This window comes from Saccopteryx leptura, chromosome 2 (assembly GCF_036850995.1).
Source record: "Saccopteryx leptura isolate mSacLep1 chromosome 2, mSacLep1_pri_phased_curated, whole genome shotgun sequence".
Classification (NCBI taxonomy): domain Eukaryota; kingdom Metazoa; phylum Chordata; class Mammalia; order Chiroptera; family Emballonuridae; genus Saccopteryx; species Saccopteryx leptura.
This window is the reverse complement of record NC_089504.1, coordinates 138,736,553-138,762,535: the sequence shown is the minus strand read 5'-3', so window position 1 is coordinate 138,762,535 and position 25,983 is coordinate 138,736,553. Positions and strand designations below refer to the sequence as shown.

The 25,983-nt window shown below is 40.5% G+C and overlaps 1 protein-coding gene across 1 annotated transcript in view; it reads left to right on the top strand.

The window, feature by feature from the left end:
- PKP2 (plakophilin 2) overlaps window positions 1–25,983 on the top strand; it is a 99,524-nt gene that overhangs the window by 58,708 nt on the left and 14,833 nt on the right. The window contains exons 7-10 of the mRNA XM_066368940.1: window positions 11,639–11,756; window positions 12,748–12,912; window positions 13,958–14,131; window positions 19,635–19,788. Coding sequence (XP_066225037.1) covers window positions 11,639–11,756; window positions 12,748–12,912; window positions 13,958–14,131; window positions 19,635–19,788 — 611 coding nt within the window. The remainder of the gene's footprint in view (window positions 1–11,638; window positions 11,757–12,747; window positions 12,913–13,957; window positions 14,132–19,634; window positions 19,789–25,983) is intronic.

Below are 25,983 nucleotides of genomic sequence, written 5' to 3'. Positions count from 1 at the left end.
GGCAACCTCAGAGTTTTGAACCTGGGTCTTCAGCATCCCAGTTTGACACTTTATCCACTGCGCCACTGCCTGGTCAGGCTGGAACTGCTTTTTTTTTTTTTTTAGTTTTAATTTATTGTGTTAACATGGATTCAAGCGTCCCTCTGAATACAACACCCTCCCCCGCATGTACCTACCTACCCCCCCTTAGCCTCCGTCCCCCAACTCCCACCCCCCTTCCCTCTGGGACCTGCTGCTCCTGTTATCTGTATCTCTGTGTTATGTATATATAATTTCACTAACCCCTTCACCTTCTCTGATCCTATCCCCTCATCCCCCTTCCCTTTGACAGCTGTCCCTCTGTTTCCTGTGGTCAGGCTGGAACTGCTTTTTTAATACACTTTTGCGCCTTTAAAACATTTTGACCCATTTTAAAACATTTTGCATTTTTAAATTTCTCTCTAGTACCCATTACCTTACCATGTACAGCAGAGTTCTTAATGTGGCATCAGTCAGGATTTTTTCATTTGAAAAGGCTGAAGCTCAACTCAGCTTGCTGATGCCAAGTTGGGATTCATTGGCTCATGTGGCTGAGCTGTTGATAGTCACTTGTGGAAGTGAAGGAAGCACACCAGGAACCACGGCTCCAAAGCTGGGACTGAAATTCAGCACCCCTGGGACTCGCTTTTTTCTTTTTTCTTTTCTTTCTTTCTTTTTTTAATCTCATCTCTGCGTCCTCTTCTTTTGCACATTGGGCTTTCATGACAAATGCAGACAAGCCTATGCATTTTAAAAATCTTTAATTCCTAACACCTAGAAAAGTTTCTAGCCTAAGGTAAGCAAGTATAAAGTATACAAATGAAAAGAATAAATGAGTGAGAGCACAAATGAAAATACATGAAACATTAGATGAATGATCAAGTCTAGCTAGAGTATCTATAATTTGTGGTGGAAAGTAATGAAACAGAAGTTGGAAAACAGGCCAAGGCCAGACTCTGGAGGCCCTGAAGGTCATGTAAAGGAGTTCATTATGAAGGTCATGTAAAGGAGTTCACTATGAAGGTCATGTAAAGGAGTTCATTATGTGCTAGTGTGGGGAGGATAGGACTATACGTTCTGGATGAAGAAGAATAATTATATCGACAGGAAAGGTATATTGAGAAGGCAAAAATCTAAAGAGAAAGATATTGTTGGACAATTTCTTCCCCTAGTCTCCCCTGTGAATGAGGAATAAAAGACTTGTGTGGTTCAGGTGATGCAGTGCCCTAGTGGTCACCCATTTTCCAGAAGTTGTAATTGCTGAATGTACTCCCATCAGAATGACACCATTTTAAAGTATGTTTTCCCTTTTATAGATGAAGAAACTAGGGCTTGGGGAAGTTAAGTGATTTTCCCATCACACACAACTTACTAGCTGGAATTTAATCCAGGAAGCCTGTTCCCAAAGCCAAAGCTCTTCAGTAGGGTACTGGATACATGAAGGTTAGTCACGTGGCTACAGACTATGCTGATGTGGATAAAACCTCCCCCCTTCACAGTCTGGCAGCCTCACAGGGTCAAGCAGGCCACTTGCAGTCATGTCCAGGTCTCATTATGGACATTGTATCTGCATTTCAGTGTTTTTCAGTGAAATTGTTTGCTTTGTTAATGAACTTGTGGCAGTGCCTGGGTTCTGCCCTCTTGAAGCTGCTACAGTGAGATTGTGCTCCTATGTCAGAACATGCACGTTTATCCTTCAGAAGGGCTAGCACTGGTGCACCATATTTGTCAAGTATGGCATTGTTTACAGGGCTGACACCTGCTTACAGCAGCATTTCCCATGGGCCTTGATGCTTTATTTAGGTCCTTTTGGAATTACATACTTCTCAGGGCTGACGTTACTCACTGAAGGGGGACACAGATTTCACGATAAGGAAAACAATGTGTTCATGCAAATTTCAACATTTTTCTTAAGCCATATTATACTAGCATAATGAGTAGTAAAATCCAAGGTAGGAGAGAGAAAAATGAATTGGTATACTCTGATTTGTGCTAGAACCAGCAGGAGCAGTCGCCAACATCTCTTCATAATTACACATGCGTGACATCATGTTCATAGCTTGAAATCAGCCATGGTGGAGTAATTATACCACAGAAATTGGCAAGCACTACAAATCAGAGATCTTCCTGCTCCCCTGCCTGAGAAAGCTGGTTGTTAAACAGTTACTAGCAAACTGTGGATACTGAATTTCCATTACATGATTACTTTAACAAAAAATGTGAATTATTAGGTTATAGGCCTATTTCTCCACACACATCTTTTTTCAAAGAAGAAACAATTGTTTTCTTGGAAGGGATTCTAAAACTTGAGCATTTTCCTTTTTCTTTTAGTGGAAAAAACCTAAAATGCTTTATATTTTAAAATTATTTTTATTAGAGCAAGAAGTGTAAGAGCTAAGCTAATTTAATAACTTACTGCAATCAGTAAGATACTCTTCCAGATATTTCAGATTCTAAAGAACTTAAGTGACAGTCACAGAATTGTAATTACCGGAAAGCAGCAGCCTCCTCCTCTGCATGCAGCCTCTCCTACACACTCATTGTCGTCCCTGCTTTCCTTTCGGACCGGTAAGTGCTTGGGAGTCGGGGTGACCTGGCTATCAAATCTGTTTTCTACCTCACTGATTTTCACACTTGGAAAACCTTTGGATGTGACATATATAAAACCAATGGTTATGAAAGGTACATTCAAAATTTCTACCAAACATTTATTATTTCTTTATTCCTCCATATCATTCTCATAGCTTCTTTCTTCCCTTTTCTTTCCTTCTTTCTTTTCTTTCTTCCCTCCTCTTCCCTAAGTCTTTGTTCTCTTAAAGAAGAGGTTTGGAAACAGCTGAGAGGGCAGGAATTAATGTGCCTCTAGGGGGCTGGCATGTACGTAAGTGGACAGGTGTCACACCCTGGGAAATGGTAGGGTCTTTCAAACTAGAGAATGGCAACAAATGCTTACTTCAAAGAGCAGTGAGCTTCAAAGTTATGACAAAAAGTACTTCAAGCCAAATATAGATACATCTAGGCAGCATGTGATATGGTCTCCTCCTTCAGTTGAAGAAATTAAGTGCCACTGACTCCTCCACAGTTACAGATATTTGAGAAAGGCAACCAGTCCAGCCGTCTTGGGATTTTACCACTTGGTCTGTTTTTCCTCTTGCTCTAATCCAACCCTATCATTATTCCTTAAGTGCCTGTAATATCCAAAGCACTTTTTAAGTTTCTGAAATTTCAAAGGGGCATGGAACCTATCTTTGTCCTGGAGAAACTCGAGGGTTGGTGGGAGATAGAGGCACCTAAAGAGATAATCACATTACATTTGATAAAAGAGGTATGAGAAGACTGGTGCGGAGGCACTGAGTTGCTTAACTGAAGTTGCCTGGTGGTTGTGAAAAAAATGTTGACGGGAGAGTCCCCTTGAAGGAGCTGTTGGAGAATGAGTGGATCAACCAATGAATGCGAAAATAATTGGATCAAACCAATCGAAGTGGAACAACAAATCAATGTTCCTCTCTCTATAAAATCAATTTAAAAAAGAAAAATAAGAGAATGAGTGTTTGAATGTTCCTCTCTATATTTAGCTCACCATTCTATCACTGCTTCATTTCTGTCGTTTTTCAATGTGATCATACTGAGAAAGGATCATAAAATTGCTGCCTTAACCTTATCACCACAGTGTGACTAACTACTGTTTCTGCATTGTACTGTATAAACCTCCCCAGAATTTGCCACTTTGTTTAGGATGATAGGACAAAATGACAAACATTACTATAGCACATTGTAAAGCATATTCCTTTTTCTTAACCCTATTTTATGCAAGTTAATCAAAAATGCATTTCTCCTATAACTGACTTAACCTTCACTTTCTCCCATGTGTTGTGGTGTGGTAAATGTGTTTTGGTGAATGTATAATATAGGTATATGTACTAAAATTTTTAACTGTCTTAAAAGAAATTTCTGTTGTCACCTATCAGTAAATCTAGCTGGGATGGGGAGTGGTTAAAGCAAACTGTACCTTTAGAAAGAAAAGCTATAACTATCAGTCTTGTTCTAAATTAGCCATGAGGTTAGTGGCAAATTGTTTTGAATATCTATACTAGCCATTCTCTGGAAAGAGAGTGTCTATCTATCAATTACAGCACACATGCAAAAAAATCATTGTTACACGGAATTTCACTTTTTTTTTTTTTTTTTTTTTTTACAGAGACAGACAGGGACAGACAGACAGGAACAGAGAGATGAGAAGCATCAATCATTAGTTTTTCATTGCAAGTTGCAACACCTTAGTTGTTCATTGATTGCTTTCTCATATGTGCCTTGACCGCGGGCCTTCAGCAGAGCAAGTAACCCCTTGCTTGAGTCAGCGACCTTGAGTCCAAGCTGGTGAGCTTTTGTTCAAACCAGATGAGCCCACACTCAAGCTGGTGACCTCGGGGTCTCGAACCTGGGTCCTCTGCATCCCAGTCCGACGCTCTATCCACTGCACCACCACCTGGTCAGGCAAAATTTCACTTTTTTATGCTTCTCTGAATATCAGACTTCAGAACTTTACTGATTCTACATTTCCTTAATTATCCATTTTCATTCTATTTACCTTTGCTCACTCACCACTTATTCTGAATACTCATGACAGAAAAGGAATTGTTTGGTTTTAACCTATACATTATCCCAGATTATTATTTAGATAATTAAGAAGATAATTGATTAAATGAGGGTCTAATTCACCTGATATCAAATAACTATTTTTTTTAATTAAGTGAGAGGAGGGGAGATAGAGAGACAGATTCCTACATGCACCCCAACTGGAATCCACCCAGCAGCCCCCATCTGGGGCCAATGCTCAAATCAACCAAGCTCTCCTCAGTGCTAGGGGCTGATGCTCAAACTAATTTGAGCCACTGGCTGTAGGAGGAAAAGAGGAAGAGAAGAAGAAGAGAGGGAGGGAGAGAGAAGCAGATGGTTGCTTCTCCTCTGTGACCTGACTGGGGATAGAACCTAGGACATCTACACACCGGGCCGACACTCTGTCCACTGAGCCAACTGGCCCAGGCCTGTTTTTCTTTCTATAAGAATATAAGCTTAATATCCAGAATCTACATTCTTTTTTTAATCATTTAAAATTTTTTATTGAATTTATTGGGGTGACTTTGGTTAATAAAATTGTACAGGTTTCAGGAGCACAGTTCTACAATACCTCATCTGTATATTGTATTGTGTGTTCATCCCAAATCAAGTGTCCCTCCATCACTGTCTGTCCTCCTTTTAACCTTCTCCACTTCCCTCTAGCCCTCTTTCCCCCTGCAGTTCCCAGGCTGTTGTCTGTGTCTGTAAGTTTGTTCTTTTTTTCTAATTTAATCATGGTTAGTTACTTCTGAGAAAATATGTAACATAAAACTATAAGAATGTTAGCTGAAACACTGTAAACCTGATAGAAGTATCCATATTGTTCACTCTGAAGAGTGACTTTTCTAGAAATATAAAGGCAATTATTGAATCACGAACTTCAACCTGTTATGTGGTTAATTACTTAAACTCTTTACATTTGATATGTAAATATAAATAATGGAATTGGCAGTATTTCTAGTAATGTTACACAGTCAGTCATAATCTCATTTTATAAATTGGTTATTTTAGACATACAAAAACAAACATGTTTTAATGAATTATTTTGTAAACTTTCTTTAAGTAAATTTAAAAAGTGTAAGAGGTATTTAAATGGCTAAATTAGATCATAATTTTACAAAATGATTGCTCAAAGGTTTTAGCTCATTATTTTGAAATCTCTTAACAATAATTAAATTGGTGAAGAAAACAAATCAAATAATCAAACAAAACAAAGCAGCCGTGCTTACCTGCTAACCCTTCTCTGCTCTCTGACCCCAATGTTTCTGAGAGTTTGTGTCTCGTTGGAATTGTCAAGCAGCACAGCTACAACCACCTCGCTTGCAAAGGTACCCACTCTTCAGACTAAATTTTCCACTACCCTATTATTCATGGCTTTCGCAGGTGGACCCAGATTAAAAAGATGTACTTCCCAGAAAACATGACATTTCTCTTTGCCAAAAAAACTCTTTGTTATTACTTATCGGTCCATAAATATTGACTGCCTAGTTTGGGCCCAGACCTGGGATAATTATTTTAAAAATACATGAATAAGGAAAATATGGAAGAAGAAGAATCAGGAAACAGAAGAATAACTTTTATTATATCAAGAAGACTATATTTGCTTGTCTTTCCTCATCAGTTAATGAGTTGAGTCTTGAAAAGAAAAAGGAATTCCCAAAAATGTCTTTGTCAGAGATTTTAAAAAATTTCTTTATGTTTAAAAAGAAAATCTGCATATAGCTTACAATTTATGGTGGTCTTTTTTACAAAAAACGTAGAAACTATCATCACAGTCAGACTACTATTAAATATTTTTTTAATTCATCATTATATTAAAAAAAAAACCCGTGAGTAGGTTGAGATATTTGGATGCCACTGAAGACTTTCTTGCTATGCTGTGGTTAAAACCCTCCCTGCCTCGGAGGTGCAGGCTATCAAAGCAGTATACTGTTCTACTCTAGGTCTTGAGCCTCTCCATCAAGCCTAGTCTGGCATCCTAAACTTCTACTTGATGTGTCAAGAACAGCTGCTCAAGTTCCAGTGGCTTCTGGGCATATTTTAGAAATTCATTTGCTGTTTATAATTGATTTTAAGTGGAACTTGGCACTCTACCTTGAACAGCTTGCTAAATCAAGGGGAAATGACTGTTGCCTACCAACCAGATGATTACTGGCTGCATAGACTCGTCAGCATACTTTTGGAAGATCCAAAAATTCAGGAAAGCAGAACTAAAGGATTGCAAGGATAGATTTTCTCCTCCACGTTCTAGTTTCTTGATGTGTAATAGATACTAACATCTCTTTGTTCAGTGAATGTTCCTTGTCCCGGGAGGAACAAAACGTGTAGGTTGTAGAGCTTTGTTCTACCTCCAGCGTTCCTTCTGTCTACAGATATAACAGTTGACTTTGGCTGATGTTTGCGGATACCCTCAGGATCTGATGTTGACTTCAGAATAACAGACAAGCCCTTCTTTGGGCAGAGACTTCTATTGCTCTGTCAGTTCAAATGAGGCTCCCCTTTTGTTCTATGCAACCACAGGCTGCCTCTCCTGCTTTCTCTGGGTTAATCACAGACAAGGCCCAACTGTTTGATATGTATCAGCTGAGAGTTATACAAAAGCACAGACCTAAATCTCAAATAACGAGAGGAAGAAGGATGCCTCCTTATCTGCCAGTGTCTTATCAAGTGCCTATTGGGTCTTAGAATGGACTCTGACCAAGAACTTAATTGACTGGTACTACTGGGGGCCTTAAACGCACAATTTATAACAGTATGAGGAAGCCTGTGATTATTAGGGAAGAGGAAGACGTACCCACAGTTTTTAAAAAGCATTGAGATGATCACTGTCTCAGTGTGCTGGTAGAACTTTAAGACTGGTCCCATGTGCAGCAGGTCTTGCATACGATGAACACGTAAATTGTGTGTTGGTAGGAAACCATACCTAGTATAAGTAGAAATGGCCCCATTTAAAAAAAAAAAAAGATCTCTGCCTCTTAGAATTACTTATTTTGTTGGCAAAGTGTCTTGAAAAGATTCACTCCATTCCTATTATTGTCTGCCATTTTCATGTCCTGGAAATAGTTATACCCTTTTACTTTAAACATTGCCTGTCAGCACATTGTTTCCCTGGAGCAGGTGACCATCGCTGGGCTTGGACTTTCAGTGCGGGCAGACTGGCTGTTTGAGGGGGCACCTGCCTGTAGCCACCTGCACACAAGGAAGGGCCAGGACAAACCCTGTTAGAAGCAAGTCATTCTGATTGTAAACAAGAGTCACAGGTCAAGATTCTGAATGAGATGTTAGCGAACCTTAATTTCAGGAATTTTGTGAAAATCACAGATTGTGATATTTGTAAAGTACCTAGGATAATGTCTAGCACACAGACACACACACTAAACCGCAACTCTTTTTATCATTTGACATTGTCTGTTCTTTGTGTGCCATATGAATTGAAGGTTTAGTCACACTGTCACTAATCTTAAAGATGTGCCCGTCTTCCTTTTAATTCTAGTAAGGTCCAGAGAGTATGGTTTTCTTTCTGCCTTTTTACTGTGACACTCATTTGGAATGTATGAGTGGTCCTGGGGAAAGTCATGATTTACTGATTTGCTTTCAGAAAAAAACACCTGAATCCTCCTAAGTACATGAAGTTTTTATTCAGAGATGTACAGAGTTCAGATTATGTCTTTCCCACCCCTTACAAATCAATTGATATTACCAGAAAAAATTTTAACTTCAAACACAAGTTACAGATCAGGCTGGTCTCCCCTTACTCAGGCCCAGTGGAGGTTAAAAGTTCCAAAATAATCCTGCCTTTATGTGAAGAGGGGGACAGCTTCCAAGTCCAGGTCTAAGGGCCTGGTTTTTACATTTAAACTTTGGTTTACAATAGCCTGACCAGGTGGTGGCGCAGTAGTTAGAGCATCTGACTGGGATGCGGAGAACCCAGGTTCGAGACCCTGAGGTCACCAGCTTGAGCACAGGCTCATCTGGTTTGAGCAAAGCTCACCAGCTTGGACCCAAGGTCGCTGGCTCGAGCAAGGAATCACTTGGTCTGCTGTAGCCCCCACGTTCAAGGCACATATGAGAAATCAATCAATGAACAACTAAAGAACTGCAACAAAGAATTGATGTTTCTCATCTCTCTCCCTTCCTGTTTGTCTGTCCCTATCTGTCCCTCTCTCTGACTCTCTCTGTCTCTGCCACAAAAAAACAAACAAACAAACAAACAAAAAACTTTGGTATACAATAGTGTACAGTTTTAGTTTCCTAAAAGGTACACACACATTTACTCAGATATTTTTCCATATTAAACCTCTTTTGGGCTATACATAGGAAAGAGTTATGGGTAAATTCTTCTCAGGATTCAGGGGATACATTATAAAAGGGTCAGTTCTGCCTAAGATTAGCCATGTTAATTCTCTGGTTCCCACAAAATGAAGTATGAGCCGTTGAAAAATACTTTAAGATGGATCTATTATTTTCTAATAATTATTGGTTGCTACAGTAACAAATACCTTTCTGACTAATGACTTCTATTCATGGACGTAGTGCTATAAAGTAATATATTCTTATCATTCGTATTTCTGGGTGGCTGAGTGAGGTAGGAACTATTTTTGACATGCAGGAGCAAATGCTGAAGCAGTGGGTTCTCTGCGCTTTCTGTCAGCAAAGATATCAACTGCCAGAAATCCCTGATAAGTCCCATTTCAAGCAAGTAGAGTCTGGATAATGCCAGACTACAAGACAACAGTTAGTGCATGTGAACTGTCAGTACTGCCAAACTGAATGACCGTTCTCACCCAAAATAAACACCCTGAAGTTAAACAAAGCTAAGTCATCCATCTGTGAGATATGTAGTGGGGTTTAGCTAGTGGGAAAGACAGGCCTTTGATTGTCAAAGCAATCTTAAAGCACTGCCATGTTTCCAAGCCAGAGGTTGAAAAGTTCAAAGGGAAGCTTTAAAACATGATAACATTGTCTTGGAATTGGAGACATATGGTATTTGCTAAACAAATGGCAGGCTGAATGAATGTTAGATGAGCTGCACTTTGCTCTGGAGCCACCCAGGGCACAGAATTAAGAGCAGCTCTCCTGTCCCAACTTTACCGCTAACTTACTGTCACCAGGAAAAGTAGTTTAAACTCTTTGGAGCTCTGTTTTTCCAAGTGTAAAAAATAAGGGGACTTGCTCAGAAATTAGATAGGGGATCTTGTTTCCAGTGGTCAGTTCTTGAGAATAAACTGTAATAAAAATGATTTCATTAAGTTTATGAACCCTTCATTGTCTTTTTTTAATGGAGAAGGTGTCAGAGTTATTCAGGTACAGTAAAAAGTAAGGAAATGAATGTTTAATTAGAAATATCAAATGAGAACCAAAGTCACAGATAAGATTTTGTTGAAATCTAAAATTCATTGTATCAATTGAACAACCTTTAAACTGTTAATATATCCTTCATTTTAGGTGTAGTGGTCTTAACTTCTCAACTATTAGGTTGAGTCATGAAATTGCATTTTTGTGGGTTAAGCATAGCCAGGCATCATCGGTTTCAGCCTATAAATGTGATCTCCAGGGGAACCAAGAACAGCGCTCTGTGCTCCTCCCTGGTTCCCTTTGTTTCTTGCAATAACGCTGGGCATTTGTTCTTCAATGTTCTTGAATGTAGTATTTGGGAGCATAAAGTCTTTTTGAAATCACTCAGTTCAATATTTTATTTTTAAAATGAAGAAAATAAGACCTCCATATTTCTCGGAATTGTAGTTCTTCTGTTGTCCAGAATGACACTGAGACATTATAGACAAGTCTTTAATGTGCTTTGAATGTTCTGTCTGCCAGTATAAGGAACTGGTTTGATAAATGTATTAGGAATCATTCTCAGCAGTCGAAGTTGGCAGACGGTATTGTGCTTTCGCCATTATTATTGACAAAGATGTTAACATTTTAGGGGAAAAAAATATTTTTAAATGGTTAATGCTAACAAGAAAAACTTAATCTAAAGGAACATGGCAATATAAACATGATTTGAATCTGAAACATGATTCCCAAATACGTTACTTTATAAGCTAAGCTTTCATTCTCTATAAGGAAACAACCTCCACTTGTAGATTTAGTTACTGTTTATAGAAAGGTGTCATGGCTTAGCAAAATTAGAAATAGACTAAGTGCAAAGATATTTATAGGTTATGTGTTTGACTTGGGTCTAACACACTGTGAAACCCTGCATTTTTCCTGACATCTCTCTGCCATTTTCATGATAGAATCATCACATTTTAGAACACCTGGTTTAATATTTGTCAATAACAGTTTACACCGAAACCTACAAAACCCCAAATAATATAGCCTAACACCCTTTTCTTTCTTTCTTTTTTTTTACAGAGATAGTCAGACAGAGGGATAGACAGGGACAGACAGACAGACAGGAACGGAGAGAGATGAGAAGCATCAATCATCAGTTTTTCGTTGCGACACCTTAGTTGTTCATTGATTGCTTTCTAATATGTGCCTTGACCATGGGCCTTCAGCAAACCGAGTAACCCCTTACTTGAGCTAGTGACCTTGGGTCCAAGCTGGTGATCTTTGCTCAAACCAGATGAGCCCACACTCAAGCTGGTGACCTTGGGGTCTCGAACCTGGGTCCTCCGCATTCCAGTCCGACACTCTATCCACTGCGCCACTGCCTGGTCAGGCTCATTTGTTCTTTTAATTGCAAAATCTTTGCTTCCTATGTTTACCTCTCAAAAATGGGATGAAGAAGTAAACAAGGCTATGACCTTGGTGTTTGGAAAGAAGTAAACAGAAGACCTTTAATGATGACATGTTATGTGAATATAGTTAGAAGTTATATCCAGATTTAATGGCCGTTGAACCATTTGATATCGACCCCAGGACAAGTCTGTTACATTTTGACAAATTTGCCAGTTTGCCAAACCCTAGAAAGAAACATCAAGTAAAGCTTTGAAACAAAGGCCTGTGGGAAACATGGCTTAAGTCTCATGCTCTTTCATTTTGTTTTTCCTGATAGAAATATGAGTTCAGCTGGCCCTGATGGGAGGAAAGTGATGAGAAGGTGTGACGGCCTGATTGACTCGCTGGTCCATTATGTCCGAGGAACCATTGCAGATTACCAGCCAGATGACAAGGTGATGCGGGAGTTAAATCTCTCACATATGGACTTCTCTTTGTCTAAGACTCCTCAGAGGATTTCTGAAGTACCTGTTTGAGTTTAGCTTTATTCATTTACTCATTTACTGAGCTTAAGATTTCCCATACATGCTTAGAAATATTAAAATCTGTGAAGGCCCAGTGCTTTGTCCTTTTCAGATCTAAATTTCTTTTAGCAACTCTATGTAGATATTTGAAAAGAGCCCAAATGCCACAAACGTGCTCCTCTGTATAATCTTTCTTGATCATTACTACCATCCACCAAATAAAAATAGAAATTGAGAAATCTCGCACTACCCCCCCCCCATTCCTCATCTACTGAAATTCTCCCTCTGAAATACCGTTTGGTTTATCCATATCTCTCTAATACTACCTCTGCAGTCCTAGTTTGTAGAAGTTTTATACTGATTATCACAGCTGACTCCTGAGTGGTCCCTACAAACAACATTCCCCCCTGTTTTCCAACCCCACATGACTACTAAGTTATGTATTTCAAATGCAGAATTATTCTGAACAAACATACTCTTAGAAAAGTAAACTAGAACGGCTCTACAAAGTTATAAGAAATTCAGCCTCCTTATCGTGTGTGTAGACCTTTCATGATCTAGCCTTAACCTTTCTAACCATACCCATTCCACTCCCCCAAGCTCCCTATAGTTCAAGCATCCAGGAAACCTGGTAAGAGCTAAAGCCTAATAAGTCTTGTGAGATCACACTTAAGAAAGGATGTCTGGCCTGACCTGTGGTAGCGCAGTAGATAAAGCATTGACCTGGAGCGCTAAGGTCACCAGTTCAAAACCCCAGGCTTGCCCAGTCAAGGCACATATGGGAGTTGATGCTTCCTGCTCCTACTCCCTTCTCTCTCTCTCTCTCCCCTCTGTAAAATGAGTAAATAAAGTCTTATTTAAAAAAAAAAAGAAAAAAAGGGATGTCCGTATATATATGATCAATATTTATGTCTTTTCTCAGGCCACAGAGAACTGTGTGTGCATTCTTCATAACCTCTCCTACCAGCTGGAGACAGAGCTCCCAGAGAAATATTCCCAGAGTATCTATATTCAAAACCGGAATATCCAGACTGACAACAACAAAAGTATTGGGTGTTTTGGCAATCGAAGCAGGAAAGTGAAAGAGGTATGTTGGGAGGGCTTCAAAAGAAAAGGTGTTTATGTGAGTATATTTCTGAGTGCTGACTATACTGGGGTGGGCAAAAGTAGGTTTACAGTTGTGAGTACACATGAAACACAGGGTTTATTTTTGTATTACTATTCATTAATCATTGTATTATTTTCCATATAAACAGTGAGAGACTTATTTTGGCCCACCCCTAATCAGACGTTATTTTGAGTTTTTTTAGTCCTTACGAGGTGTATACTATTAATACCCTCACTTACTGAAGAGGAAACAGAGGTACAGAAAGGTTAATCAGCTTCCCCCAAATAATGTAGCAGATTAGTTGAGAGGATGGGATTCAGTTCCAAGCAGTCAGGCTTCTGATTTGCATTGTTAGCTGTTAAATCAAGCTGCTTTATGCTCTATAGCTTAGGAAATAGGCTTAATGCAACATGGCCAATGGTGTATAAATTGTTTTAACATTAAAAACAGCCTTGATGTTCAGATTTGGACATTATAAAAATAAACTCTGGACATCCTAAAGGCAAAACCCATAGGAAGCAGTACTGTCCGTCCTGGCATTTCTTGCAAACCCAAAGAGCGGGGCCTGTCCTGCCCTTCAGAGTGTCGTATTTGTGAACTAGGAGAACAGCCAGTCAATTTAGAATTCTGATGTGATTCCAGACCACTTACTGGACTCTGAGGGAAGAGGCCTGGTTTTCTTATCTTTAGAGAGTTTGTGCCTAATTTAGCTTTTAGTTTAACAGCAACCTGAACACTATTCTGGGACAGCCTATGCTTTATTCTTGAGTCCTTTCTCTCCGTGAAATGTAAAGTTGAGGGGCATGGGATGTTGCTAGGGAGAAATCATCATCGTGGGCTAAAAGTTAAGTGATTGGAAGTCATCATACATATTTGCCTTTTCATTTCTGTTTCAGGGGCTTCTTATTATACCAACTATTAGTTGCTCTAGACTAGGCAGTATTTCTAGTCTCTTGATGTGGGTATAGAATTGTAGACATCCCTTAAAGGCATTAATTTCAGATTTTATCCTGTGTGTGGTAAGCAATACCAGGACGTTCCCATGCCAGAGGAGAAAAGCAACCCCAAGGGTGTGGAGTGGCTGTGGCACTCCATTGTGATACGAATGTACTTGTCCTTGATCGCCAAAAGTGTCCGAAGCTACACCCAGGAGGCGTCTTTGGGAGCACTCCAGAATCTCACGGCAGGAAGTGGACCAGTGAGTATCACGCCTGCTTTATGACTTTAAAGTAATGACATTAGAGACATACCCACATTAGGGTTAGACATGAGACAGTGAAGTAAGAACAAAAGTTTTTTCACTTCCGTGAAGACAGGTCTCAGGAATTGCCAGAGTTGCAGAATTCCAGAACGTTCTGCCTCAGCTTCCGCCCCGCCCAGCCACTGCAAGTGAAAAATTCATACAGACTGATACTGGTCAGGGCTCTTTCAGTTACACATCTCAACCCTATCTAAACTGGCTTAGGTAAAAATAATAATAATAATAAAATAATAAATGATTTCTTGGCTTATATAACTGAGAAGCTCAGGACGGGTCTTCCCTTCGTCATTGGGACGTAGGTGCCCCAGCAGTTAGAATCATGACTCTTATCTCCGGGCTCTGTTTTCCTTTGTTGGTTTCATTCTTAACAGCTCTCTTCATGTTGTAGCAAAGGTAGCCACTACAGATTTCAGGCTACATTTATCCAGCCTAATGTCCTTATAAGAAAAGAAATTACTTTTCCCCCAGTAGCTCCGTTAAGAACTCAGAGAATGAGTCTCCCTTACCCATTCTGAGTCAGGACCTGCGGCCAAGAGTCTGTGATGTTCTGATTGGCCAGGTCTGGGTCATGTGTCTACGTGTGAATTTCAGAACTTGGGTTGGAGCAGGAGAAGGTCACTGCCACTTGTACCCACTGGACTGGACTGGCATAGTAAAGGAGTAAGTAGCACCTTATGGAAAATCAGTGTTATTGCCAAAAGGACTAATGAATGCTGGGCAGGCAAGCACAACAGATGTCCACTGCAGCATGGCATTGGAAGGGACATCTGTGCTTCTGTGTTCAAGAAATTCAATTACACAATATAAAGAGCTGTTTCTCACTTAATTTATACTAGCAAAGTCAAAATACATAAAACAGTAAAAGCTTATTCCCTTCCTCATTTTTTTTTTTTTTTTGCACCTAGTTACACATAGTTAGGGATGCTATAAATTATTTTATTTATTTATTTATTTTTTTTAAAGACAGAGAGAGTCAGAGAGAGGGATAGACAGACAGGAACGGAGAGAGATGAGAAGCATCAATCATCAGTTTTTCCTTGCGACACCCTAGTTGTTCATTGATTGCTTTCTCGTATGTGCCTTGACTGCAGGCCTTCAGCAGATGGAGTAACCCCTTGCTCGAGCCAGCGACCTTGGGTCCAAGCTGGTGAGCTTTTGCTCAAACCAGTTGAGCCCGCGCTCAAGCTGGTGACCTCGGGGTCTCGAACTTGGGTCCTTCTGCATCCCAGTCCAACGCTCTATCCACTACGCCTCCGCCTGGTCAGGCGGGATGCTATAAATATAATAGCATTTAACTATTGAACTAAACTTATATTCTTTGAATATAATTTAACTATTGATCTAAACTTATATTCTTTGCTTTGGTCATAACGTGATTAGAATAAGCTTCCCCAAAATAGTTTATTGTATGGCTAATCTCTGTACCCATCCTTATAGGGGAAAGCACTCTTGTAGACCACAAAAATATTATTTATTCTTCAAGAAACCATATTAATTCTTTAATGTATTTACATAGAATCTTGCTCTGCTTTGAATAAAATTGTGAAGTACTAAAGCCAACATTTATCTTTCACTATGGTTAAGAATACAAACAAACTTTTAATCTGGTTTTCTGCCAAATGTACTTTTATACAAATAGAAGTGGGAAACTACTAAAGAGACCTGAATGACACTGAGACATTAATTTATCATTCTTACCTTCTCGTTTTCCCAAGCTACGTTTCCCAGCACCATTTCTATGACTTTCCCAAACTACAGAAGCCATCTTATTAACTACTAACATACATGAAAATGTCAGAAATTAAATTGTGGTATGTGTGTGTATTTAAGCTTGTTCTGATCCGAGTATAGCTCACTATGACAAGACCCTTTAAGCTTGGATTTTAGCCTCTTGCACTCCAACATCACTCATGGAATCCAAACAACAGAGATACCTGCATAACTGCCCCAAATGTGTCAAGGCATTGAAAATCATATCTATCTAACCTTAGACCCGTCCAGTCCCCCGAAAGCTGGCCTACTCTAACCTAGTATTAATGCATACTCAAGCTCATTAGAACTGAACTTGCCTCAAGATTTATAGGAGAAAGGATTAGCAACATGGAACAATATTATAAAGACCTTTTGTTCTTATAACTTATGAGATGCTTTTTATTATCATTTTGACTTCTATGAATAATTGTTAATTTTCTTAATTTTGTTAGATTGTGTGATTAAAAGAATACTTGATTTTATAATCATTTTATGATCAAAGCAAAGAATAAATTTCCAAAAGGAATGATTAGATAGAAAATCATGAAAAGCAAATCATTACGTATAATTCCAGAAAATAACCAGTCCGTAAACCTTATGTTCATAACTGAGATAGTGCTGATCAACTGATGGCCATATGCCTTCAATGGCAATGAACCTAATCTGAAATGAATAGCTTCCTAAAAGATAATTATATAGTGTAAGTATAAAATCATGACATAATTTCTAGTCTGTAAAACTAGCCTGACCAGCCAGTGGCACAGTAGATAGAGCATCAGACTGGGATGCAGAGGACCCAGATTCAAAACCCCAAGGTCGCCAGCTTGAGTGTGGGCTCATCTGGTTCAAGCAAGGCTCACCAGCTTGAGCCCAAAGTCACCTGCTTGAGCAAGGGGTCACTCGGTCTGCTATAGCCCCCCGGTCAAGGCACATATGAGAAAGCAATCAATGAACAACTAAGGTGTTGCAACGCTCAATGAAAAACTAATGATTGATGCTTCTCATCTCTCTCCGTTCCTGTCTATCCCTCTCTCTGACTCACTGTCTCTGTAAAAAATTAATTAATTAATTAATTTTTTAAAAAAGAGGGCAGTTTGGAATTCACATATCTATCAATAATAATATGTGACTTTAGTCCGTCTTGATTCTCATCTTATCAAGTGCCTTCTGAGATGATAGTAAATCTTTAGGAAAACTTGATAGCATATTTATTTATACAGTTCATTTCAATAAGCATTTATATAAGACCTATCATATTCTAGGAACTGAGGGGGAAAAATGGATAAGATACATTTCCTCCTTTCAAAGATTTTATGCTATAATAGTAGAGATACACAATTTAGTATAGTTGTAACCTAAAGAATTAGGAAGTAATGGTGGTGGTATGGTGGATAGAGCATTGACCTGGGGCATTGAGGTCCCAGGGCAACATGATCCCAAGGTCACTGGCTTAAGCAAGGAGTCACTGGCTCAGTATGAGTCCCCCAGTCAAGGCACATATGATAAACAATCAATGAACAACTAAAGTGACTTAACTATCAATCAATGCTTCTCTTCTCTCTCTCTCTCTCTCTCTCTCTTAAAAATAAAAAAAAAGAATTAAGGAGTAACAGCAAGGAAAGAGAGGAAAGACGATGCCAGGCTGTGAAGGACTATATATGCCAATACTAGGACATTTCAACATCATTCTGAAGGCAATCGGGAGTCATCACAGCATTTAAACTTGAGGTGGAATATAATAAGATCAAATTTCAAAAGGATCATTCTGGGGATTTAGAAATCCCCACTGGTGTCTAAGAAACAGCAAATTTACTAGCAACGTTTGGTTCCTGGTGGAGATTGGAGACCATACATTTACGAAGTGGCAACCTGCAAATGCACCATTTCGCAATATATGGTGACCAAGTATAAAATCAATTTTTCAGTTTTAGGGGGTAGGTGAAAAAAAGCTAGAATGATAAAAGAGCTAAGGGTATTAGAAAGTTAGTGTTTGATGTGATCGTTTCTGTACCTTAATCTAAATAAGAAAGAACTTAAAGGCAGGAGAGAATGGATAATGTGAGGTGTGGGGTAAAGTTTGAGATGAAGGGGCAGGAGTTCTTGGCAAGGCTAAGGAAGAACATGGTGGGAGAGAGAGCAAGGAGAACAGGAAATTGTGTTCAGAGTCTAACATTGGAGTTGATGTTCTCAAAGTCAAGCTGTGTCTGCGTGGATATGGATTCTGTGTGACCATAGAAGTGCATGGCTCATGTACAGAAGAGTTAAAGGTCAGTGACTTTTGATGTGGTCGCCCGCAATGGATAGGCGGTGGAGAAGACTGTGAGCCAGGCTCTGAAGCCCCCAGTGGATGTTGGGAAATGACGAATAGGTCTTGATATGACAAAGGAAATGCTATGGGAGTGATAGAGCTGAATGTCAGTGACTCAAAAAAGCAGAGTTTTAGATATGAGGGAAGACAAATACTAGACGAGCCATTGGGAAGAGAGGCATGTTAAATGTACCTCCGTACCCGAGACATAGGGGTTGTACAGAATAAATAGCCTCCTCTCCAGGAGGCAGGATTCTTCTCAGAGGAGAGCTGATAGTGTGGAAATGTTTTGTGAATTAGTGAAAGACAAAATATAACTTGTTTATGATAAAGACAAACATTCTAAAATAATGGTTATTAAAGCTTTGTTGAGTCAAAGAGGCTTTGAGTATCTAAAAGTTATGGATCCTCTCCCTGAGAATGTTTATTATAAACGCAAAAGTAGTTTTAAGGATCTCCTGTCCCCTCCGTATATATTGGACCCTATTTTAAGAGCCCCTGTTCTTAAATGTACAGGGGAGAATGTAAGAAGAACAACAATCTGTAGGAGGTGGGGGAAAACAAGCAGTGTTTAAATAAGATAACAGAGAAGATACATCCTGAAGAATGGTCATGAATTACAGAAATTATGGTGACCTCAGATAGCTTCAAATAGAAATCTATAACATTAGCAACACAGAAAATAAGGCCTCAGTATTGTTAGAGGTTTATCAATGCTAGGAAGAATCTAGTCAGAACTCAGATGCCATGAAAATAGGTGACCAGCCTCTTCCAATGAGATTTGCTCCTAGTGGATGTGGAACAGCAATTTGCATATGCAGTGCCTGACACAAAGCATAGAATTACAGATAAACTAACTGGCAATACATATCTATTTAAAAGCCCAATGTCTTTTTTAAGAATAAACTGACTTTTAAGAAATGAGTAAGTTTATTAAAATATATAAAATGCCAAAATTTGAACAAGAAAAACAGAGAAAAATGAGTAAGCCAACAACCAATAAATATAATGTCACTTTGTACAACATTGATTCTAAAACACTGTCTTTATCACGTTTTTTTCACAGTGATGAGCTCAAGATGTTAATAGAGGGCAGATGGATCAATAGAAAGAAAAGGAAAAGACAGGCCCATTTTATCTATAACAGATGCAAAAAGATGTAGCTAATCCAGTGTTATATTTAAAAATACTGCATAAACTCTTTTTATCCAGTAATGCAATTGAAAACCCAACGAGAATTTAAAGACAATATCTTTAAGCTGATTTTATCGCAACTCTGGTTTTTAAAACACCTTGCTCAAGCTCTAGTAATCTACAGAACCTTACTATTACCATGAAGTCTAATGCGATCGTATTTATAGGATGTGTCTTACAAAACAGATGCCGGTGTCGGTAGCGCAGACGGTGGTCCAGAAAGAAAATGGCCTGCAGCACACCCGGAAGATGCTGCATGTTGGTGACCCAAGTGTGAAAAAGACTGCAGTCTCCCTGCTGAGGAATCTGTCACGGAACCTTCCCCTGTGCAATGAAATTGGTGAGTCTCCAAGAGTGTCTAGATGTAATGTGACCATATCGCAAAATACAAGTGCAGTAAAAAACATTGTCATTATCACGTTTTTTGTTTTTTTTTTACAATGATAGACTGAAAATGTGAATAAAGAGCAAAATGTGACAAGCAGTCCTGACTTGTATGCACCCAGACATCAAGGGCAGACTTTCTCACTAGGTCTCAAATAGGACTTTCTTCATATCTAGCATTATTTTTGTTGTTTAGTTACTGAGGGAGAACAAATTCAGACCATACTAATAATTAACAAGATAAGTAATATATTCGATATTTTTCAGCCCTCAGCCATGCCATCCAATGCCGTCTTTTTAATCCATGCGCTGCCTTTCAGAATGTCCTCTGTGTGGTCTATTGAAGCACCACTCTTCTGAAACATTAAAATCACTCACACAGTGGTTGTTCACTTTAGAAACTTGGCCATTGTTGGACTAGAAACATGGATAGACAGATGATCATTAAAAATAAAAAAAAGACAAAAAAGAGTCACTGAATATGTGGATTCAGCTACATGGTTTTAGAATAAATACATTGAACATGTTTGCTCCTTTTTTGAGTCTGTATTATTGACAAAAACAGTAACTATGTTATACTCACATAATAGTTTTTCATTTATTTGCTTCATACCTAGAAATATCTGCTAACTGTGTATCAACTCAAAAACTATAAAATGGGACAATAGGAAGACTATGTTAACCTTTTTTTCTTTTTTTTTTTTTTAAGGGAAAAAGAGAGACAAGGACAGACAGGAAGGGAGAGAGATGAGAAGCATCAACTCATAGTTGCAGCACTTTAGTTCATTGATTGCCTCTCATATGTGCCTTGACTGGGGGGCTCCAGCTGAGCCAGTGACCCTTTGCTCAAGCCAGTAACCTTGGGCTCAACCCAGTGACCATGGGGTCATGTCGATGATCCCACACTCAAGCTGGCAACCCTGTACTCAAGCTGGTGAGCCTGCACTCAAGCCACTGACCTCAGGGTTTCAAACCTGGGTCCTTAGCATCCCAGGTTGACACTTTTATCTACTGTTCCACCACCTCGTTAGGCAATGTTAACATTAATTATGCATCCTAATGCTCCCTAAATTAGTCATTTCACTAAAATTATGAACAAATTTTTTTAAATTTTTTAACAGATTGGATTATTCTGAAATTACACACACATGGCATCAGAGATATTGAAGTCTGTGGTTATGTTTTGTTGGGGTTTTTTTGTATTTTTCTGAAGCTGGAAACAGGGAGGCAGTCAGACAGACTCCCGCATGCGCCCGACCAGGATCCACCCGGCACGCCCACCAGGGGGCGATGCTCTGCCCATCCGGGGCGTCGCTCTGTTGCGACCAGAGCCAGTCTAGCGCCTGAGGCAGAGGCCATGAAGCCATCCCCAGCACCCGGGCCATCCTTGCTCCAATGGAGCCTTGGCTGCGGGAGGGAAAGAGAGAGACAGAGAGGAAGGAGAGGGGGAGAGGTGGAGAAACAAATGGGTGCTTCTTCTGTGTGCCCTGGCCGGGAATCGAACCCGGGACTTCCTCACACCAGGCCAACGCTCTACCACTGAGCCAACCGGCCAGGGCCTGTGGTTATGTTTTAATAACGTCATCTGCAAAGGCAGCCAGCAGTGCAACACTGGACAGGTGGTTTCATGCCCATTATAAATATAAATATAAAGAGAGCCTGGAAATTTTTTAGGCAATCTAAAAGAAACTTTGCCATCGGCACTTTCAAAATGATGAAAGTGTTCTCCCCATTGTCTTCTGTGGACTTTTGTGCTCTACTTCAATCAGCTGTATTATCCTTTGATTATTTTTCTTTCCCCAAATAAAGGGTTGGCTCCATCTTTAAAACCTCGCTGATGAAAATTAGTGCACTGTACACGTTACACCTGTGCCTCAGGGCAGTGCTGCCCGGTCTCGGGTTCCGTCCTCTCACTGTCAGAAGACAGAGCTGCAGTTCCATAGTTTATGTAAGATGATTTCACTGCTAACCCTCCCCTCACTTTAAAGGCAATAGTGGGAAGAGGTCTCAGCAAGACAAATAGTTTTTAAATTCTAAATTGGCTTTGTGTCCATGAGTCAGAGTATTAATAGCCAGGAATAAATGAAAGACAACTGTGTGGTGACAGAATAGTGGGTCTGCATCCTGCAATGCTCCTTTGCCACAGGTCACCTTGGCCAGTCACTTAACTGCCCCAAACAGGGAGATTAATATTTGCTGCCAACAGTGTTTTCCCTGGGATCAGATGACATACTGTACAGTATGTGCAAGCAAGAGGAAGTATTTGGATACATCTCTAGAATCTCAGGTCACATTCATTGTTACAAATATTTTCAAACATCCAGCTAATGTCTTGGCTGAGTTTTTAGCCAGTCAATAAATCTACCTCAACAATATGACATTGAGCTATAACTTTCCAATATCATGATAAGGCCTTTAATTTTATATGTCACTATTAAAGGTCCAATTTTAATTGTTCTAATGTAAATGTATTTATGGATACCCCCAGTGTGTGTGTGTGTGTGTGTGTGTGTGTGTACATACACATATGGTGGGGCAAAGGTAGGTTTACAGTTGTGAGTACATGAAGGTTTATTCTTGTCATTATTAGTTATTGTATTATTTTCCATATGAACAACTGTACACCTACTTTTGCCTTACCCGGTATTATACATATATATATGCACAGAGAGAGAGAGACACCTAAAGACCCTCCCTTGGTATACTGTAGAGTTAAGCTTTGTTGATATAAACAGTTATACTACTTTTCTAAGAAAAACAAACATGCTACAAAATCTTGAAGACTCTATCTCAGGGGTCCCCAAACTACGGCCCGTGGGCCACGTGCGGCTCCCTGAGGCCATTTATCTGGCCCCCGCCGCACTTCCGGAAGGGGCACCTCTTTCATTGGTGGTCAGTGAGAGAAGCATAGTTCCCATTGAAATACTGGTCAGTTGGGCCCTGGCTGGTTGGCTCAGCGGTGGAGCGTCGGCCTGGTGTGCAGGGGACCCGGGTTCGATTCCCGGCCAGGGCACATAGGAGAAGCGCCCATTTGCTTCTCCACTCCCCCCCCCCTCCTTCCTCTCTGTCTCTCTCTTCCCCTCCCGCAGCCAAGGCTCCATTGGAGCAAAGATGGCCCGGGCGCTGGGGATGGCTCCTTGGCCTCTGCCCCAGGCGCTGGAGTGGCTCTGGTTGCGGCGGAGCGACGCCCCGGAGGGGCAGAGCATCGCCCCCTGGTGGGCAGAGCGTCGCCCCTGGTGGGCGTGCCGGGTGGATCCCAGTCGGGCGCATGCGGGAGTCTGTCTGACTGTCTCTCCCCATTTCCAGCTTCAGAGAAAAAAAAAAAATACTGGTCAGTTGGTTGATTTAAATTTACTTGTTCTTTATTTTAAATATTGTATTTGTTCCCATTTTGTTTTTTTTTATTTTAAAATAAGATCTGTGCAGTGTGCATAGGGATTTGTTCATAGTTTTTTTTATAGTCTGGCCCTTTAATAGTCTGAGGGACAGTGAACTGGCCCCCTGTGTAAAAAGTTTGGGGACCCCTGCTCTATCTTCTCTAATTCTCACTGCTCCTTAAACATGGCACCCTACATTTCAGCCTTAAAATTAATCTGTAGCCGTGGACGTCCATGCTGGTTGTGGTGAGGAAGGAGAGGTGGGGCTCCCTCCGCGGGAATCGGTCTCCACGTGGGCAGCCTGGCTCTCCGCAGCCGCTACTGCACCCTGCAGACACATGGATTGGGCCTTTTCTGTTGTGATTGCCACAGACTTCTTTTTTATGTTTTCAACCTAAGTTCAGTGGAAGAAAAATTCATGTCATCAAGGCCTTTAATTCTATGGTTTAATTTATTAAAAAAGAGGAAGCCTTCTGGTAACAACTCATCTCTATTGAGAACTTACTGTGCCCAGGGTACTATGATACAGTGACACATATTAATTTGTTTATTCCTCACTGTGTGAAGTAGATACTGTTATTACCCCAATTTATAAATTAGGAAAAATCAAGCATGGCGAGGGTAGGTAGCTTCCCAGACCACACAGCCATTAAATGGCAGAGACAGGACTGAAGCTAAATTATGGCTTCACAGGTTGAGATCTAAGCTCTTAGCACTATGCTATGCTGTAATGCTTAAATGCAGAGAAAGTGTTCCGGCCTTTGAGCAGAAAGTACATCTTTCCTGTCTGTGGGTCCAGGTATTATCACAGGATGACATAGCGGCAGATCCTTTTATTGAGTAAGTCTCCGTTATAGGCATAGTGGTTGCTGGAAAACCAGAAATGAATACAATGATTATCTTCAAGAGATAATCCTCATTGGGAATTCAGATAACAGCAAAACTAATTATAACCCAGTATCATAGAGAGAGGAGTACAGTTCAGGGTGCCACATAAACTCAGATGAAAAAATAAAATGAAGCAGAAGTATTTGTTGTATAACCGCAATGAACTCAACACTGTTACACAGCTGTGAGGAGCAACAAAAGCAAGAGAAGCATGCTTCATATCTTTTAAGGAGAGTCCAAAGTATTTAGAGAAAAAGAGGAAAACATACATGAAAAGAATTATTAGAGAAATGGCGCCATAAGGAGCGCGACCAACAAATCTCCCCAAAATTTCAACAAGTTCATCAACCAGACAGAAAAATCTATCCTTGGAGCGTATGGAAGTTCCACACACTGAAGGGCGAAGGTAGGATCGAGCGAAAAATTGACTAAATATATAATCAACCCTGAAGGAAATAAGTCGGACAAAGAAACACTCTGCCTTCCTCACTAACCTGAGCAAAGGCTGCTTTCACTTGGAACTGAGAGTCGGGGGGCTAAGGGTGTGGAGGAGGCTAGGCTGCGGCACGGAGTTCGTTCAAGCCGAGGAAAGAGTGTGCCTGTGGTGGGTCAGCCCACTTAGGCAACCCAGCCGCTCATGCATGCTGCGAGCAGCCACCTGAGCAGCTGCCCGCGTGCCACAAGCAGCACCTGCCAGCAGCGTGCAGGGAGTGCGCCAAAGCGAACTTCCCTACGCCCAAGCTTCTCTAGGTGACATGGTGCCTCACCCAGCCACTCAAGCTGACAATCAAGCATTGGGGGAGGGGTGCGCGGGCAACTTGCAGTCCTTTCTGTAGCAGATCAGCAGATCCAATCGCTGAAATTAGCTTAACCCACAGTCTGCTCACCTCCCAACTGACCTACTCAGCTCCAATTGACAAGATCTCTCTCAGTTCAGCGATCCAAGACAAGAGGCATGATATTTTTTAGTGCCTCTTGCTAAAGGGGTGGGGGCAACTTCTGATTGGCAGAGCTTTCATACTCAGGGATATACGCTAAAAAGAGGGACTTGGCAGATGTTAAGACCTCCTGTACTGCAGGCAGCAACTACGGCATCTTCTTCCCAACCAAAACAGGTTACAAAGTGCGGAAAGCCTGGGGAGAATTGTCCCACGGAGTGCTAGGCATGCTGAACAGGCCTGGAGGCTCATAGAAAGTCACCTTGAGAGCAATTGGCTCCCAGCCCCGCCTGATTACGCTGGCGGCTCTGACTGCCAGAGCCTTACCCAGAGCCCTGCATTGAGTGGGGATAGAGTGGGGATATGCCAGCTCTTTGAGCCTCTTACTCCCCAGGCAGAGGCGGCGGCAGCCTCATAGCTGGATCATCAGGCTGCTAACTCAAGAAGGAGAGACTAGGAGAGAGGCTCCGGGAAAACAGACTCTCTCATTGTAGGAGCCTGCAAATGCTAACAAGCCTTGACTACCAACAAGAATGAAGCCAAATATATGACATTGCCATAGAGTCTCATCAACTGCAAATCTCTACCTAAGCGTGCCACAGGGGCAGAGCCTGGGGTACAGAGTCACATATCAGGAAGAGGGAGAGGAAAGAAAAAGGAAGAAGAAGTTAACCTCTCAAAATCAAGAAAAATCCACAGACTTTATAACTTGTTCCACTATTTTTTTGATTCTTTCATCTTCTTGCCTTTATTATTATTATTTCTATTTCCTCCACCTTGGTCCTTTTATTCTCTGCCCGTCTTATTCTTTCCTTTTCTTGAACTACACTACCCATAAGTGTTACATTTTATTTCTTTTCTTCTTCCTTACTCTCCATGAGGGTTACACTCCAAAACCCTTAACTCTCTCTTTTCTTTTTTTTCTTTTTTCTTCCTTTCCTTTTCCCC